Below are 17,208 nucleotides of genomic sequence, written 5' to 3'. Positions count from 1 at the left end.
AGTTTTGAACGAGTAGTGGAATTCAGCGAATAGGTATGTAGCACATGAAGTCAGTGTTGTAGTAGTTACCCGTGTTTTACACTGAAGGCTTAAAAACTTTCCTAAACCCCCAAAGAGAAAAGCATAGGAACTTTGGAAACTGTGGATGGGAATTTTCCTGAGTTAATTTTTTGGCTACTTACGTTGCTCATTGTTACAGTGATGTTCCCCTTCCCAGGATGCTGAGGTGGGTGTGTAAGTGTTTATCAAGACTCTGAGTATTGCTTTATGAGAAAGCATATGTGCTGTTCATTTCTTGAGGCCTGGGTGAATTTTGTAGTAAAAATGAAACGAGATAGAAAACTTTGGAATCTCCATCAGGGCAGAACTTGAATCTTCAGTGGCCCAGCATAAAACAGGACAGAAAGTATAGAATGTTTAGGTGACTTTGTAATATCATTTAGGAAGCCCTTTTTAAAAAGCCCATTTTTTCCTTTTTTTAGACATTAATGATCATTTTTCTTCTTAATATTGAGCCCTAGCAGTCTTCTCTGTGCTTTAATTTCGCCCTGGCAGTGGGCATTTAATACCTGTTTGTGGAGTGACTGACTTGGTGCTGAAGTGATCTCTGAGCATTGCTTTCATACATAACAATGTAGAGACAATGCAGCCGCGACTCATTTGTCCAGAAGACAGGTTTGGTACTTGTAACTGCAGACTGTGACTGATCTGGGAGTTAAGCAGGAAGCACTGTGTAAGCAAAATGCATTCGGAAAACCTCTCAGCGCATGTGTGTTTGAGGCAAAATTTTAACAAACTTACTCTCTAAGTAGCAGATGTGAGATGAGTGGCCTGCAAGAGTCCCTTCTCACCCATGATGGCACAAATTGACAGCTGACACAGCAATGGCCAGTGACCAAGAGACAGAATCTTCAAAGCCAAAGACTTAAAAAGACACCCTGAAGACATTCAGTTTAAGGGCTTGTGTATTGTACACACAATTATTGTTAATCAAAATGTCTGCTAGAATGTAGTTAAAAATTGCAAGATTTTTTTCCTTTTTTTTTTTTTCTTTTTTCATGCAGCAGTTCCTTGTACTGTTTTCTCAAGAAAAGATTTCTGTGCTAAATAGTTAGTGCCTCAATAGACAAGCTTGAGTTACCTGGAAAATTCATTTATGTGGAACACTAGCTCTTCCAAAGATACCGCTAAATGAGGCGTTTGAACCACGTAGGTAGGGCTTTTTCAAATGGAGAATGCTTTGTTTTGAACTGCTTGAATAATAAGAAGTCTGAGTGAAGTTTGTTCTTTGCCATTATGGAATATCTTGTTGCTTGCTAAGTTTACAGATCTGTCTTTCAGAAATGCATGAAGGCAAAAATTGCTTTGTTCATCACGTTACGTGCGTGGTTCCTTGTATAGGTTATTTCTCAGTAAATATGGGAGGTTGGTTAGAGTGTTGATGATTGTGCCAGTCACTGCACTTAGGATTATTGCAAACTTTCAATGCAGCGGAATCAAATCTTAATTGGGTTAGACATATTGAAACGTAATCCGTCATGAAACTATGATAATATGTTAATATTGAACAAAACATTGAGATTAGTATGTCAACATGCTTCTGATAAAACAGAAGGCCAAATCCTATGTCTAATTTGGTGTATGTGCATTTTTTGTGAGGAAGCATGTCATGATAATGCTCAGCATTGTGTGACTTACTGTGTTCGATGTTCACAATAGAGATTAGTTGTTGAGGGGAAAAAAAAAGAATCAGTAGTTATATAAAAACCCTGTGGCCTTGTTGACCTAACCAAATTTCCCCCCTTGCTTTTGGATAAACACTTTCCAGCTGTAGTCCTTGTTCCTATAGCCGTGCTTTCTCACCGTCAGTGGTTTTCATAGTATGTGACCAATTATCAGGGTCCCATTTATGCCAGAATTCAAAGTCCCTCAGATGAAAGTTGGTTCCTCCTTAAGAACCTTACAGGATATTAGTGGGGGGGAGATAAGATTGTATGTGGTGTAATTATTATATTGGAGTTATCAAGGTGTAATGAGACTATAAGGAAGATATATGTAAATTTCTGGGGTAAATGAGGGTAGTTTCTTGGGGTCATAGAGATTTAGGCCAAAGTTAAGCAGTTGTTTCTAGACAGATGAGCAGAGGTGGGGGGATGAGGGGCAAAGATGACCCAGAGCCATTTGTAGGTCAACACTGACTAATAGAACTTTCTGGGATGATGGAAATATTCTCTGCACTGTCCAGTATGGTGGTCACAGACTCTGTAACTAGTAGTCACTTGAGATGTGGTTTGGTTGACAGAAGAAGTGGATTTTTAGTTTTAGATGTTCTTTCTTTCTCTCTTTTCTTTCGTTTAAGTATTTGAAGGCAGGTTTACAAAAAGAAAGAGAGAGAGGTCTGTGTACATCTGCTGGTTCACCCCCACATAGCTGCAGTGGCTGAAGCGGAGCCAATCTGAAGCTAGGAGCCTCCTCTGGGTCTCCCACACAGGTAGGTGCAGGGGTCCAAGAATTTGAGCTACTCTGGGCTGCTCTCCCAGTTAATAAGCAGAGACCTCAATCAGAAGTGGAACAGCCAAGCCTAGAACCAGTGCTCAGATGGGATGCCAGTACTGCAGGCTGAAGATTAGCCTGCCCCACTGTACTACCCCACTTCAGTTTTTCTGAAGTGGCTACAAATAACCAGCGACTACTGTATTGGCAGAGTAGATGTGCATAGTACTACTTCATGACTAATTAGAGGGAAGTCATGCTGATTTATTAGCAATGTATTTCCTGAATTTGGACATTCATGTTTTTAGGTTTTTGTTGTATACAAAGCTTTATTCAATAAATATCTCAAGGCAGGATTGGTAATCCCCCTCAAAATAGAATCACTAGATTGGATCAAAATGTAAGAACATTTTTCTGCTTAAGCTGTATGCTTTTTTTTTTAAGATGTTTTTATTATTATTGGAAAGCCGGATATACAGAGAGGAGGAGAGACAGAGAGGAAGATCTTCCGTCCGATGTTTCACTCCCCAAGTGAGCTGCAACGGGCCGATGCGCGCCGATCCGAAGCTGGGAACCAGGAACCTCTTCCGGGTCTCCCACACGTGTGCAGGGTCCCAATGCATTGGGCCGTCCTTGACTGCTTTCCCAGGCCACAAGCAGGGAGCTGGATGGGAAGTGGAGCTGCCGGGATTAGAACCGGTGCCCATATGGGATCCCGGGACACGTTCAAGGCAAGGACCTTAGCAGCTAGTCCACGCCGCTGGGCCCTAAGCTGTATGCTTTTACAGTACTGGGTTGAATTAACACATCCCTTTCTTCTCCAGTCATATGTTAATAGGTGTTATTTTAATAAGCGTTTTGTTACTTAGTATGTGCACTGTGGCACCCTGAATTTGTTTTCAGTTGTGAGTATCAAGAGCATATACTGCCTAAAGTATTATTTATGTTTTTTGCATTTCCCTTTTGTGAAATGTCATTTGCATATATTAATGTTCATTTATAAAGGCTCGCATATATTCAACATCAGTTTGTAAATGTAATTTACACCACACCAGTTTATAAATTATTCCAGATTGATGTTAGCTGGTGTAGGTGACTTGCCTATTGAGAAACCTGTACGGAGAAGCCCAAAGTGGGCTGTTGTGGGCAGGTAGTAGCTACTGGCAGTATTCCTTTGTAGAGATTTGGGGTTACTGCTCCATGCCTCCACCTGCTGGTGGAGATGCTCCTGCTTTTTCGCTAGGATAGCTGAGGAGAGCCTATGGCATGGCCGTTTAGGGAAGAAGATACATTGTCAATTGGAAAACTAAGTTTCACCAAAGCCTGTCCTACTCCTTGGAGTTCTGAGTAGGTGACTCTAGCCCAGGACACTCAGTACTTGGCAAATGGTGCTTAATAAAAATGTAGTTGTATTGCTCTAGTAAGAATACTTCTGTTTTTGAACCAATTCCTACATTTTAGGTACAGTAATTGGTGTCCAATCTTTATAAAAACTCTTGTGATATTACTCCAGTTTTACCAAGGAGCAAACCAAGTTTCAGGACACAAAGCACCTTGCCTAAAGCATCACATGTGCTTTTAGATGGGCTATGATGTCCCAACACTCCTACTTTCTAATTTGACCTGCCTCATCTGTGAGGTTGAGTGGTATGTAGTTTGAATTTTAGGTTTTTGCCTTCTAGGTGATGCTGGCTCAGTAATGTCAGTAATTTGACAGATTATCTGAGGTGATACTTTGACATAACCGTCATTCCATCTTTTCAAATCAGACCTATAGTGTTGTGTTTCAAATGCCACATTCAGGAGAACAGGACTAAGCCAAATTATGCTCTGAAGACAGTGGCTAGGGTGGTGAGATGATGCCAGACCACATCGTCTGGTAAGTGCCTGAGAGTGTTAGAGATCTTTGTCCTGGACAGAATAACTCCTCCCCACCAGCTGGGTGGAGGGAGTTGCTGTCTACTAAGGTTTGATGGACTGCCCTGTGAATGAGAGGAAGAAGAGGAGGTGCGTGTTGCCTGGTTCTGTGTCCTCCATGGCTCTCTACCCAGCTCCTTCCTGTGCCAGGCAGGCTGTAGTTCAGACAAGATGGAAGTGTAAGTTGTCACCCACGCAAGTGACACAGGAGGCAGTAGAAAGGCGTTAAACACCAGAGCACCAACTCCAGTGTTTGCTTCTGCTTCCTCTACCAGGGGGACAGGAGTGTCCTTGGAGGAACATAGCAAGGGGATCTTGTGTGTATCCACACTGGGAATCAAGGAAACTTTAAAAAGAGTGTGTAGCTTAAGGGCTACACTTAGCCATTGTTAGAATTGAAATTCTGAGTTTTCTGAAAAGCAATTTGACAAATGAATACAACAGTTAATACTTGAAAAGTAATACTTTTGCTCCCTCAATATTCCCCTTTACCTCAGATACAAGAAGGAAACAATGTGGATATTATAGTCTTACCCACTTCCCTATAGCCCCTGAACCTTTTTACCGTAATTAACTATGTAAAGATTGTCAAAATATAATAAAAAAAGAAATATTTACTGTAAAAAAAAATTTAAAAAAAGGAAAGTAATACTTTTGCTTGATCATTTACTTTTGGGAATCTCTCCTGAACAAATATGTCGACATTCCATATGGGTGCCAGTTTGTGTCCTGGCTGTTCCACTTCCCATGCAGCTCCTGGCTTATGGCCTGGGAAGGCAGTGGAGGATGGCTGAAGTGCTTGGGACTCTGTGTCTGTGCTGGAGACCCAGAAGATGCTCCTGGCTCTTGGTTTCAAATCAGCTCAACTTAAACTGTTGTGGCCATTTGGGGAGTGAACCAGTTGATGAAAGATCTTTCTGTCCTTCTCAGAATGAAGGAACAATGCAAAAAGAATAATCTTTAGGTATATTTGTCTTATATCATTGTGAAAAATTGGAAGCAATCATTAATTTATAGATGATTAGATACAGTATTTATTATTATGGAGTAGTACAGTGTTTATTTCTCTCCTTTTTTAGAAATCTATTTTTTTTGAAAGGCAGACTTGAGAGAGATCGAAATCTTTCATCTCCTGAACTATCAAAACCACTTAAGCAAGTCTCTCAGAGCATGCCCCACATCCAGGACTTGGGATGGGTGGGAAACTGGGTGGGGTTTCTCCCTCAATATTCCCCTTTACCTCAGATACATGAAGGAAACAATATGGAAATAATAGTCTTACCCACTTCTGAACCTTTTTACCGTAATTAACTATGTAAAGATTGTCAAAAATGTAATAAAATAAAATAAATGGGCAAAAAAAAAAAAAGAAATCTTTCATCTCCTGATTCACTCTCCAAATGGCCACAGCAGCCAAGACTGTTCCAGGCTGAAGACAGGAGCCTGGCGTTTCTTCTGGTTTCCCTCTTGAAAACACAGGCCCTGCTTCTAGCTTTCCCAGGTGCATTAGCAGGGAGCTGCATTGGAAGTGAAGCAGCCAGGACCCAAACTGGTGCCCATATGAGATGCTTGTTCTGCACTGCGGCTTCACCTGCTTTGCCACTGTGCTGACCCCCCCCCGCCAGTGTTTAGATCTATGTTATGTAATCACTTAAATGCAGTGAACAGTTTAAAGGATATGTAATAATATAGCTTGCAAAAAAGATAAATGTACTTTATTATTGTTGTTTCAGTATTATTTACCCACTGAAATGCTTCAAAAAATTTGCAGAGTGTTTAGTTTCATCAGGGAAAGAAAACAAAACCTAGGATATCTGCATGTGCCCTAGTTTGTTTAAAGCTAAGTCACAGGAAGGATGTGATTATGGCACAGCATTGCCTGTCAGAGTGCTGGTTTGAGTCCCTGAGGCTGTGTGGGGATCCAGCTTCCCTCTGATGTACCTGAGAAAGCAGCAGCAGGTGGCCCTAGGAGTTGGGCTCCCGCTGCTCATGTGGGAGACCTTGGTGGAGTTCCTGGCTCATGGCTTTGGCCAGGCCTGGACCTGGTTATATTGTGGCCATTTGGAGAGTGAGCCAGCTGAAAGATGCTGGCTGTCTCTCTCTCTCTCTCTCTCTCTCTCTCTCTCACTCTCTCACTCTCACTGTGTAACTAGGCCTCTCAATAGAATTTTTTTTAGTTTTTAAAGTAAATCAGTAACAAAACATACTTATGTGACCAACCTGAATGTCAACAAGAAAAAGTAGGGGAAAAAAGCAGGATGTATCTCAAGTGCCAGCTCAGGTTATCTGTGGATGGTGAAATTTAGGCAGTTTTAACTTTTCTTTATACTCTTTTAATTTATAGCTTTACATAATTTGACCAGTAGTGTTTTAGTGACCTCAGTCTTCTTTAAAACCAAAATAGTGTAGGACTAAAAAAATCAAGCGAGTTCTATTTGGGCTCAGATCTCTGTCAGAGCTGTCCAAGCTGAGTGGGTTGCCATATGGGATTATGTGAAGTCTCAGTGTCAGTTAAAACAATAGTTTGAAAAATACTTGGATTAGGGTATTGTTAAGAGAATTGACTGTTCTAGTTCTTTGCAACTTCTCAGTTCTGTCATTGGAACTCAATTATGTGAATGCCAGCTATACTTTGTGTTGCTCTGATAATTGTAAAATAATTTCAGCTTCCGCAGGAGATTCTAGGAAGTAAAATTAAGGTTTTTTTTTTGTTGTTGTTGTTGTTTGAAGAGCTATTCGATGAGCACTGATGAAAAGATCATGAATAAACAAAGTCTCTTTGAGAGATAAGGTAGATAGGTCACGAAGCTGGAAATAAAAATACATTTAGGAAAGGGAGTCATATTTTAATACAGGCAAATAGAGAAAAAGGTTTACGTCTTGAATTTGTTAAGTGTGAAACATCCAGATTGAAGAGTCCAGTAAGCAATATCTTGGGGGGCAAGGTGAGGTTGCTGATGTATTTTGATCTTTGTTACAAATATTTTTTGAAGAGTTTGCCACTAGATCCTTTCCAATACTTTGAAAAGCAACACCTGGATTTTCTCAAACCTGTTGAAAAATATTTGTTGTTGTTAGAACTCCCATGCATGAGTTCACTCCCTGCCCCCAAATGCCTGCAGTGGTTGGGACTTAGTGGGCCCGGGCTGGAAACAGTCCAGCTCTGCTGTGTGGGTGACAGTATTCAGTCACTTGAGCTGTCAGTGCCACCTCTTGGGTATGCACTGCTGTGATGCTGGAGTCCAAGGCAGAGCTGGAATTGGAACCCATTCCCAGTACTAGATGCAGGCATCTTAACTCTCAGGGCCACTCTCAGCTTTTTAAAATCTGAATTTCGGTGTATTGTTTAAATGATGGTGTATTGTTTAAATGATGACTTTAAATGGATCCAGACGAATTGTGACAAGTCAGCATCTTCTGTATGTTTTTAACATCCCAAATTTTTGTCTTATTTTCATTTTACTTTTTCTAAATATTATCCTAATGTATTTTTTTTACTTAAAAGCATTTTATTAATCACTTTTAAGTAAAAATTGTATCAGAAGGGCATTTTTAGTGGAGTGGATAGAGAAATAAATATTGTTGGTAGTTATGATGGGATTCTGCAGGCATCCTGTTATTTATCTTTTTACTTTAAACTTTTTGTTAGGTAACAAGTAGATGTGATTCAGCTTATATTTTCATGGAATTGTCGACAATGTGACTGGAGAAAGGATTTGATACCCAGTGTTTGAAGTAATTTACTTTTTAAAAATCAGATCTTTTTATGTTTTGATTTTTTTTTTAAGTTTTTAGTTTCTAGTTTTTTATTGGAAAGTCAGATATACAGAGGGGAGGAGAGACAGAGAGGAAGATCTTCCGTCTGATGGTTCACTCCCAAAGTGACCACAACATCTGGTGCTGTGCCGATCTGAAGCCAGGAGCCAGGAACTTCCTCCAGGTCTCCCATGCGGGTGCGGGGTCCCAAGGCTTTGGGCTGTTCTCAACTGCTTTCCCAGGCCACAAGCGGGGAGCTGGATGGGAAGCAGGGCCGCTGGGATTAGAACTGGCGCCCATATGGGATCCTGGCGCGTTCAAGGTGAGGACTTTAGCTGCTAGGCCACGGTGCCAGGCCCTTGAATTTTATGGCACAATTTCATAGGGTCTGGGCTTCCCCCCCACCCCAAATTCCCACCCCTTGACTGATTTTCCCCATGTTATTTAAAGTGATTTGACTTTCTCAGCACTAATGTTATGGACTAAGTGATTGATTTTTGTTCTCCCCACGTGTTGTTAGACCCTGATGATGACCTTATTATCAGTCCCCTTAAATTCTCCAAGTCTATGTGCTGTGAGGGATTTTATGATCCAGTTTGGTTTACTGTATTCTGTCTCCTGGTTGCTATTTTACCAGTGTGCATAGCTGTAAAGCTATACCTTATACAGCTGTTGATTCTACACCCCCCACCAAGTTTTTGATTACTCCTAGCTATGGGTCTCCAGACTTTATCACTTGTAGGCCTTCTTTTGGAGTGGAATCATGCATGGAAGAAATCAGATATGCAATTCCATTCCAAACAATATAGTGGGTGAACCTCTGAAGATAGATTTTTTTCCAAGATCACCCAGTTAGGAAGTAGAGAAGTTAGGGCTTTAAACTTAGTTCTTCCAATTTTCCTGTTGCTTTTCTCACTATTGTTTATTTCCTTATAAAAAGATTGATCTTTTCTCAAATGGAGCCATCTAGGGCATGATCCGGTGGAAGGAAGATTGGGAGATGAATCTCTCTCTGTAACTCTGCCATTCAAATAAATAAATCTTAAAAAGTCAAAGTTCTCTCTTCATTCTTGGGATATGGGCTAGTTGGAAAAGTAACAGTGTTAATAAATAATTACAGTACATTTTGACACATGTTCTTAGAATATTTATGAAGTGGTGAAACCTAGAACATGGAAGAGCAGGGGCAAGAAGGGATAGCTTTGTTTTTTTGTTTTTTGGTTTTTTTTTGAAGGATTTATTTATTTTTACTGGGAAGGCAGATATACAGACAGAAGGAGAGACAGAGAGGAAGCTCTTCCATCCAGTGCTTTACTCCCCAAGCGGCCACAACGCCTGGAGCTGAGTCAATCTGAAGCCAGAAGCCAGAAGCCAGGCGCTTTCTCCAGGTCTCCCACATGGGTGCAGGGTCCCAAAGCTTTGGGCCATCCTCGACTGCTTTCCCAGGTCACAGGCAGGGAACTGGATGTGAAGTGGAGCTGCCGCCGGGATTAGAACTGGCGCCCATATGGGATCCTGGTGCGTTCAAAGCGAGGACTTTAGCCGCTATGCTATCTATCGCGCTTGGCTCAAGAACGGACAGTTTTACCAAGTGAGATCTGTGCCTGATTTCAAAGATGACTTGAAATGAACTTTTATGGGAAGGAATTCTGCTCTGTTCTGCACTATTCAAGGCACATTTGGCCTGCTGTAGTCACATTTTTCACAAAATACAACCACCACAGCCAGTTGAAATTAAAAAAAAGAAATAGTTTTAAAATATATACATGTACTTGAGAGGCATGGGGGAGTGATGGGAAGAGGGAGAACGGCAGCAAGAACTCTTTCATCCATGGTTCACTCGCAGATGCTCTTGTGCTGGGCCAATCGGAAGCCAGAAGTCTGCAGCTCCCATCTATTTCTCCCACGAGTGGGGGGAACGGGTCCAGATGCTCTGCCCCCCAAGGTACACATTAACAGGAAGCTAAACAAGAGCAGAGTGGTACTAGAACCTGGGAATGGAGAGGAGCAATGTGGGCATCCCATGCTGCGACTTCACTGCTGGGTAAATGTGTGCTCCTTGAAGTGATTCTGAAGATGCAGTCAACTGATGTTAGTGTGCTGAAGACATTTGCAGGTTCTTCACACAATTCAAATCCAACTCCTGCTTGTGCATGGCCCTGTATGGTCTGCCCCTTGCTGCGCTTCATCCCCTCTCACAAAGGTCTTCTCATTGTTTGTGAATGTACCAGCTTTGTTCCTCCTTCCCCTTTGCACTGGCTGCTTCCTTGGACTTGGGTTCTTATGTGGCTCGCTGTCTTGCAGGCTGCAGCCCAACCTCTGTGGAGAAGCTCCATTGGACCACCCTGTGTAAGATGGTACTCTTCCCCCTTTCTGTTCATAGCACACATCAGAAACTTGCTTCAGCCCATCTCCACCAACCTAAGTGTGTGTTCAGAGTGCAGGGATCTGTTTCATCCCACTCACTGCTAGGACAGCACAAAGTGGATAAAACTTGACTTTTAGTTGCATGCTTTTTAAAAGACATACTCCACTCTAACTTTGCGTTTTGAGTCCCAAATTATAGTTTCATTTGGTAATTCCAGCTATCCTCTTCCTCCAGTATTCCATCTTCATCTTTGTATTGTTTTGGCATTGCCCTCGGTGGTATTGGGCCTATCTTTGGTCTCTAGTTTTAGCCGTAAGAATACACCAAGGTTTAGATAAGCCACCCAAGATAACACCAGTGTATGATGTTTCTGGGGTTGGAACTTAAATGTCTCATTCTCACTTGAGCTCCTCTCTGCTGTGCGGCTGTGCAGGCTGATGGTTTTGGTGAGTGGGAAGCATAAATCCTGAATTAGAATAGGAGCCCTACCTATTTGGAATAGAAATATAAACACATTGTTTCTGTAAGAAGTGGGTGATACTTGTTAAAAGGAGCTTTAAAAAGTAACTTGAATTTCTTAGGACTAAAGTTAATACATGCTATAAATACATGTTGTACATGTTAATACAAGTTAATACATGTTATAAAATACACGGAAGATACAAAAAATGAAGGAAACAGTAGTCATAGGCCTTTCCTCTGAGAGACTCCCTTAATGTTTCACTTTGATATCTTTTCTGTGAAGAAACAAAATGTGATGATCATCTTGTCCATAAGTCTTTAATTTCAGAGTTACTTCCTAATGTAATTACTAGACCAAAGCGTATTGTCAAATCTCTTTGCAGAGTGATGGTGCCAACTTACACTTCCATGAACAACATGTGAGTGCCTTTTTATGTCTTTGCAATATTTTTAGTTTCCATGTCTTGCAGCTTTGTTGAAATTAAACTTGTAAAATGTATTATGAACTGCATGCTTTCTGTGAATCATTTGTCAATTACCTGTTTTTCTTTTGGAAATTAGCATATTTTAAAATCGATTTTTATACTGTTTTGAGTATGAACATTTTGCCGTATTTGAGGCAAGCCTCCCATATTTCTACCTTATTTATTTAACATTTTTTACTTACTTGAGGCCGAGCTTCCATCTGCTGGTTCATTGCCCAAATACCCACAATAGGCTAGGTCGGGCCTGGCCATGTCAAAGCTGGGAGATTGGAACTCAGACCAGATCTCCCAAGTGCTTGATCTATCACTTGCTGCCACTCAGTACTAACAATACTGACAGGAAGCTGGAATCCAGAGTGGAGCTGGATATTGAACCCAGGTTCTCTGGTACAAGATGTTGGCATCCTAGGTGGTGTCTTAGCCATGAGGCCAGATGCTTGTCCCTCCTTTTTTTTTTTTTTTTTTTTTTTTTTTTTTTTTAATTTAAAAGAGACAGACACAGGTCTCCATCTACCAGTTTACTCCCCAGATACCTGTAGCAACCAGGGATGTTCCAGGTTGGACTCAGGAACCATGAATTCAGTCTTGGTCTCCTATGTAGGTGGCAGGGACCCAGGTATTTGAACCATTTCTTGCTGCCTCGCAGGGGGCATGTTAGAAGGAATTGGAATCCAGGATAGAGCTGGGACTCAAACCTGGTGCGTTTCCAATATGAGAATTTGATTGTCTTAAGAGGTATCTTAGCTACTAAGACAAATTCCTGCTCCTTTACCTTATTTTTAATAAAATGATGTTCTACTTACACTGCAAAACCTTTATTTGGTGTTAAATCTCTTTAAGGATGTAATGGAATTTATTTTAGGTATTTATTTATTGTGAACCCAGTGTGATGGCTGAATGGCTAAATCCTTACCTTGCAGGTATTGGGATCCCATATGTTTGCTGGTTTCTGTCCTGACCACACACTTCCCACATACTTACGGTCTTGGAAATTAGTAGAAGATGGAGCCAGGGCCTTGAGATCTTGCACCGGTATGGGAGACCCGGAAGCAGCTCCTAGTTCCTACTTGCCTCAGCTCTGACCATTGCAGCCATTTGGGGAGTGAACCAGTAGATGGAAGATTTTTCTGTCTCCTCTTCATAAATTGCCTTTGCAATAAAAATAAATAAATCCTTTTATTTATTTGAAAGGGTTACAAAAAAGTTGTTTTAGATGGATAAATAGGAAATCAGAGCATGCAAACTTTCATCCACAGGTTTATTCTCAAAATGGCTCCAAACAGCCAGGGCTGGGCCAAGCTGAAGCTAAGAGCTTTTTCTGGGTCTCTAGTATGGATCCAGGGGCCCAAGCACATGGCCCACCCTCCACTACTCTACTCTCCCAGGCACAACAGCAGGGAGCTGGATTGGAAGTAGAACTGCTGGACACTAACTACCAGCTTCACAGGGAGCAGTTTAACTTGCTGTACCACAATGCTGGCTCCAAGATTTTGTGTGTGTGTGTGTGTATATACTTTTGAATAAAGAACAGTAGGAAATCTTTATGCTTGGAAAAAATATGTTGAATACAAATTACTTCAGAACTGAAGGTACAGCCGAAGCACTCTTGAGTTGAGGCAGTTAGCACACAACTTCCCTCTCCAGCAAATATTTTAAGTTTTGTGATACCTCCAATTTTAAAGAAAAAATGGAAAGTAGGACCCATTTTAGATAAACTTGCTAAAATCTCTAAGTTTTTAAAGACAGTTTGTCGTGCAAACATTTTAGGGGATTTGGGGATTCATAGTATCAGAAGGGAACGATTTGGAAGGAAAAACAGAACACTTTCTAGCTGGAATGCGCAGAGGCTGCTTTGTGACTTGGGGAACTTTTGTGGGAAATACGTTTTTAATAGCATTGTAGAGGGTTTTCCCAGCAGTGTATTTTAAAATTTCTTTAATGTTAGGATGCCGTAGAGCAAGATCCCAGTAAGCTGTTCAGGAGGAACCAGTGGAAATACAAAGATACAATTTTAGAATTGTATTTGTGTTTTTAACTTCTAAGTTAGATTACATAAAGGTAAATGCATAGATACCTGGTTTGTAAATTAGTTTACTAGAAATTTGCAGCCTGCTACCTCAGAGACTGTTGATGATGGTAAGTTTTTTTCAACTCCCGCCTCCTGAAGGAGGAGGAGCCTAAGTGAAAATATCGAACATTGTGAAGGGATTCCAAAGTTCCCCCATCATGTCCTTGATTAAACCTTGCTTGATTTCTAAGTCCAGTTACCTTCAGCTTTTAACTTGAGGCTATTTGACTCAGATGGTTTATTTGAGTTTATTACCCAACTTTGGTTTCATCCTTTAAAGTTGCAGCCTAGGGATTAACTCATAGAGCATAGCTGGCCTTGTCCCCTAATTTGTCTTGACTTCAGTGCGTTTGGTTAGACTGAGTTCCTTGACAGTGGACACTATTTAGCTGTGTTCAGCAGCTGTAGAAAGTGCAGTGGAGCTTTATCCCGCTTGCCTGATTCAGTCCTGTGGATAGGATAGTCCAGCTTTCTGCTATACCCACACGCTGTTTTTTTCTCCTTCCCAGTGGTGCTAACTCATCCCCAGCTGTGACACCCAGTGTTTTGTTTTAAAATATCTCTACTATCAAGATGTGCCCTATTAGTCATTACAATAACTAAATGAATTTAAAGAGCCTCTTGAAGTGATATTAGCATTCACATTCTGTCATAAGAAACTGAGGGATGATATTGTCTGAAAGGAGGGTGGTTTTCTTAGAGATTATGTATAAGATGTTAGGATCATTCCTGGACCCTTGGTTGGTATATAGGTTGAACCCTGTCATTGAGTAACCAGATGACTCCAGGTAGCCCTTTATCTTCAGTAACCTGTGGGCCATAATCTGAGGTCAGTATACTTTCTTTGTACTGAACCAAAGAAAAATAGTTTTAAATTTTGTTAATTCAGACCTGGATGTTCACTAGTGTGAGCCACGTAGATCATTTAAAATGCTTTTGTGGCCATTTTTTTGAAAGTTGTGTATATTATATGCAAATATACAACAAAAATATTGATGTGTTATAGGTTTGGGTAGTAAGTCTTCAAAATCCAATCTTTTTACACTTGGAGCACATCTTGGTTCTGATTAGTACTGTTTTCTGTGCCCAGTAGCTGCAGGTAATTCTTGTCGGCAGCACAGCTTTAGAAGTAATGGTGTGGTAAGCATACCATTTCATTTTAGAAATAGTAGTGTTATGGCACATAAAATATGTCAGGAGAGGTCAGGTGTCGAAATACCTCCACCCTCCTCCCCACACCCTGTTAATTAGACATATTTGTAGTCTGATATTTTGCAGTTTTGCACATTTTCTGCTTGTAAACTTTAAATTTGGGGTGAGTGCTTGGTCTGGTAGTTAAGATGCAGGTTAGGATGCCCATGTTCCCCATTGGAGTGATTGGGTTCAACTCCCATCTCTGATTCATGAGGCCAGCTGTGTGCTTATGTGACTTTGAGAGTCAGCAGTGGTGCCTCTGATAATTGATTTCTGTCATCTACAAGGAGGCCTGACTTGGATTCTGGCTCTTGACTGACAGCCTCTGACTTGTTACGGGCATTTGAGGGAGTGAATTCATAGATGAATACTCGATTTCTTTGTTTCTTCAAACAAACCATTAAATTCAATTACTAGCTTTGGTGATGTCAAGATACTGTAGAAATTGGCTCAGTTTGACTAATCTCCCCTTGCAGATCCCGGGATCCCAAATAGGTGCTGGTTCATGCCTAGTTTGCCCCATTTCTCTTCTGGCTCCCTGCTTGTGGCCTGGGAAAGCAGCAGTAGAGGATGGCCTAAAGCCTTGGGACCCTGCATCCACATGGAAGAGCTGAAAGAAGCTCCTAGCTCCAGATCAGCTTAGCTCCAGCTATTGCAACCATTTGGGAAGTGAACCAGCATGTGGAAGATGTTTCTTTTTCTTTGTCTCCTTCTCTCTGAAAATCTGTCTTTACCATAAAAATAAATACATTTTAAAAAAAGAGAGAAATTGGCTGCATCTTTAGAGAAAGAGTAGAGTTTCCAGTATGAGAACAGAAGAGTTTTTAGCTTTATTTTGCTTCTTTTGGTTGAGCTGCTTTACTTTCTTGGTTTAGGGAAGAGAAAACAATCCAAAATTGCGGTTTTATGAGGAACAGTGCTTTTCTTGGTGGGACCGGCTCTTATCCTTTCTCAGACATTTTTTTTTATGTTGAGAAGAGCTGCTGGGTGAAAAAAGTCAAGATGTTTTCTTTGGGGTCAGGTTCTGAAATTACCTCTTCCATCGGGAATTGGCTTAATCTTCCAGATAAAGCAGAAAGGTTTTGTTTTGTTTTGTTATGTTTCTCTTTTCTCCAGGTAGAAAAGGCTTAGTTCTATAGAGCTAATGTTATTTGGTTAATGCTGCAAGCTTGTGTCCTTGAGGAACATAAGTAGATAATCCAGTAATAATAAAGAATATAATTGGCAGGCTCAGCCTGGTAGCCTAGTGGCTAAAGTATTCGCCTTGCACCTGTCAGGATCCCATATGGGTGATGGTTTGTATCCTGGTGACCCCCGCTTCCCTTCCAGGTTCCAGCTTGTGGCCTGGGAAAACAGTCCAGCACAGCCCAACAAAGCCTTTGAACCTTGCTCCCACGTGATAGGCCCAGAAGGAGCTCCTGGCTCCTGGCTTCAGATCAGCTCAGCTCTGGCCATTGTGGCCACTTAGGGAGTGAACCAGCAGATGGAAGATCTTTCTTACTGTCTTTCCTTCTCTATATATTTCCTTTCCAATAAAAAATAAATCCTTAAAAAATTATAGAGATTGCAGAGAATCTTTGGGAATCTTAGCCAAAGACCCCATGTTTCATATCATTATTAAGCCTTGAAGGATAACTATTCATTTACCCTCTGGAATTTTCACTCTAATGCAATAATTTCAGTTTTTAAAAAGGGTAAGATCAGGTAATATTGAATATGTGCAAGATAATAATTTATAATTCTCCTACCATAGCATTTTTCCCAAGCTTCATTTGTTTTGTTTTTCCTTTAAAGGTTAACTTATTTTTATTGGAAAGGCAAATTTACAGAGAGAAAGACCTTCACTCCCCAAATGGCTATAACAGCTGGAGCCGAGCTGATCCTAAGCTTGGAGTCAGAAGCTGCTTCTAAGTCTCTCAGGGTCCAAGGCTTTATGCCATCCTCTGCAGCTTTCCCAGGCCACAAGCAGGGAGCTGGATAGGAAGTGAACTTCTGCATGAACTGGTACCCTAATGGGATCCTGGCACTTCAAGGGGGAGAATTAGCCAATTGAGCCATTGTGCTGGCCCCTATCCTTCATTTGTTTATTTAAAAGTCAGAGTTACAGAAAGGGAGAATGAAAAAAGAAACGAGATCTTCCTTCTACTGTTTCGCTTCCTAAATGTCTGCAAGGACTGGGCCAGGCCAAAGCCAGGAGCTTTTTTCTGATCTCCCATCTAGTTACAGGGGCCCAAGCACTTAAGTCATCTTTCACTGCTTTCCTAGATACATTAACAAGGGGCTGGATTGGAAATGGAGTAGCCAGGACTTCAACTGATGCCCACATGGGATGCTGTCATCACAGGTGACAACCTGCTATGCTACGGTGTTGGTTCCTGTAACATTGTTTTATGCATATTCTAATATAGTTATTGGGGCATGCACTTGACTTACATATCTTGAATCAGGGTATCTGGATCCAATTA

At 41.1% G+C, this 17,208-nt stretch overlaps 1 protein-coding gene across 2 annotated transcripts in view; it reads left to right on the top strand.

The window, feature by feature from the left end:
* Nucleotides 1-17,208, top strand: part of PDE7A (phosphodiesterase 7A) — a 121,369-nt gene that overhangs the window by 2,317 nt on the left and 101,844 nt on the right. Inside the window, exon 1 of one of the 2 annotated variants that reach the window (XM_058668677.1) lies at nt 17,058-17,087. The exons of the other annotated variant lie outside the window; for it this stretch is intronic. Within the exon in view, the coding sequence (XP_058524660.1) occupies nt 17,073-17,087 (15 nt within the window). The 5' untranslated portion in view covers nt 17,058-17,072. Of the gene's footprint in view, nt 1-17,057; nt 17,088-17,208 lie in introns of those variants that run through there. 2 annotated transcript variants of the gene reach the window in all.

This window comes from Ochotona princeps, chromosome 9 (genome assembly GCF_030435755.1).
Source record: "Ochotona princeps isolate mOchPri1 chromosome 9, mOchPri1.hap1, whole genome shotgun sequence".
Taxonomy (NCBI): Eukaryota; Metazoa; Chordata; class Mammalia; order Lagomorpha; family Ochotonidae; genus Ochotona; species Ochotona princeps.
The sequence above is the reverse complement of the archived record's forward strand: the minus strand, read 5'-3'. Positions and strand labels throughout refer to the sequence as shown.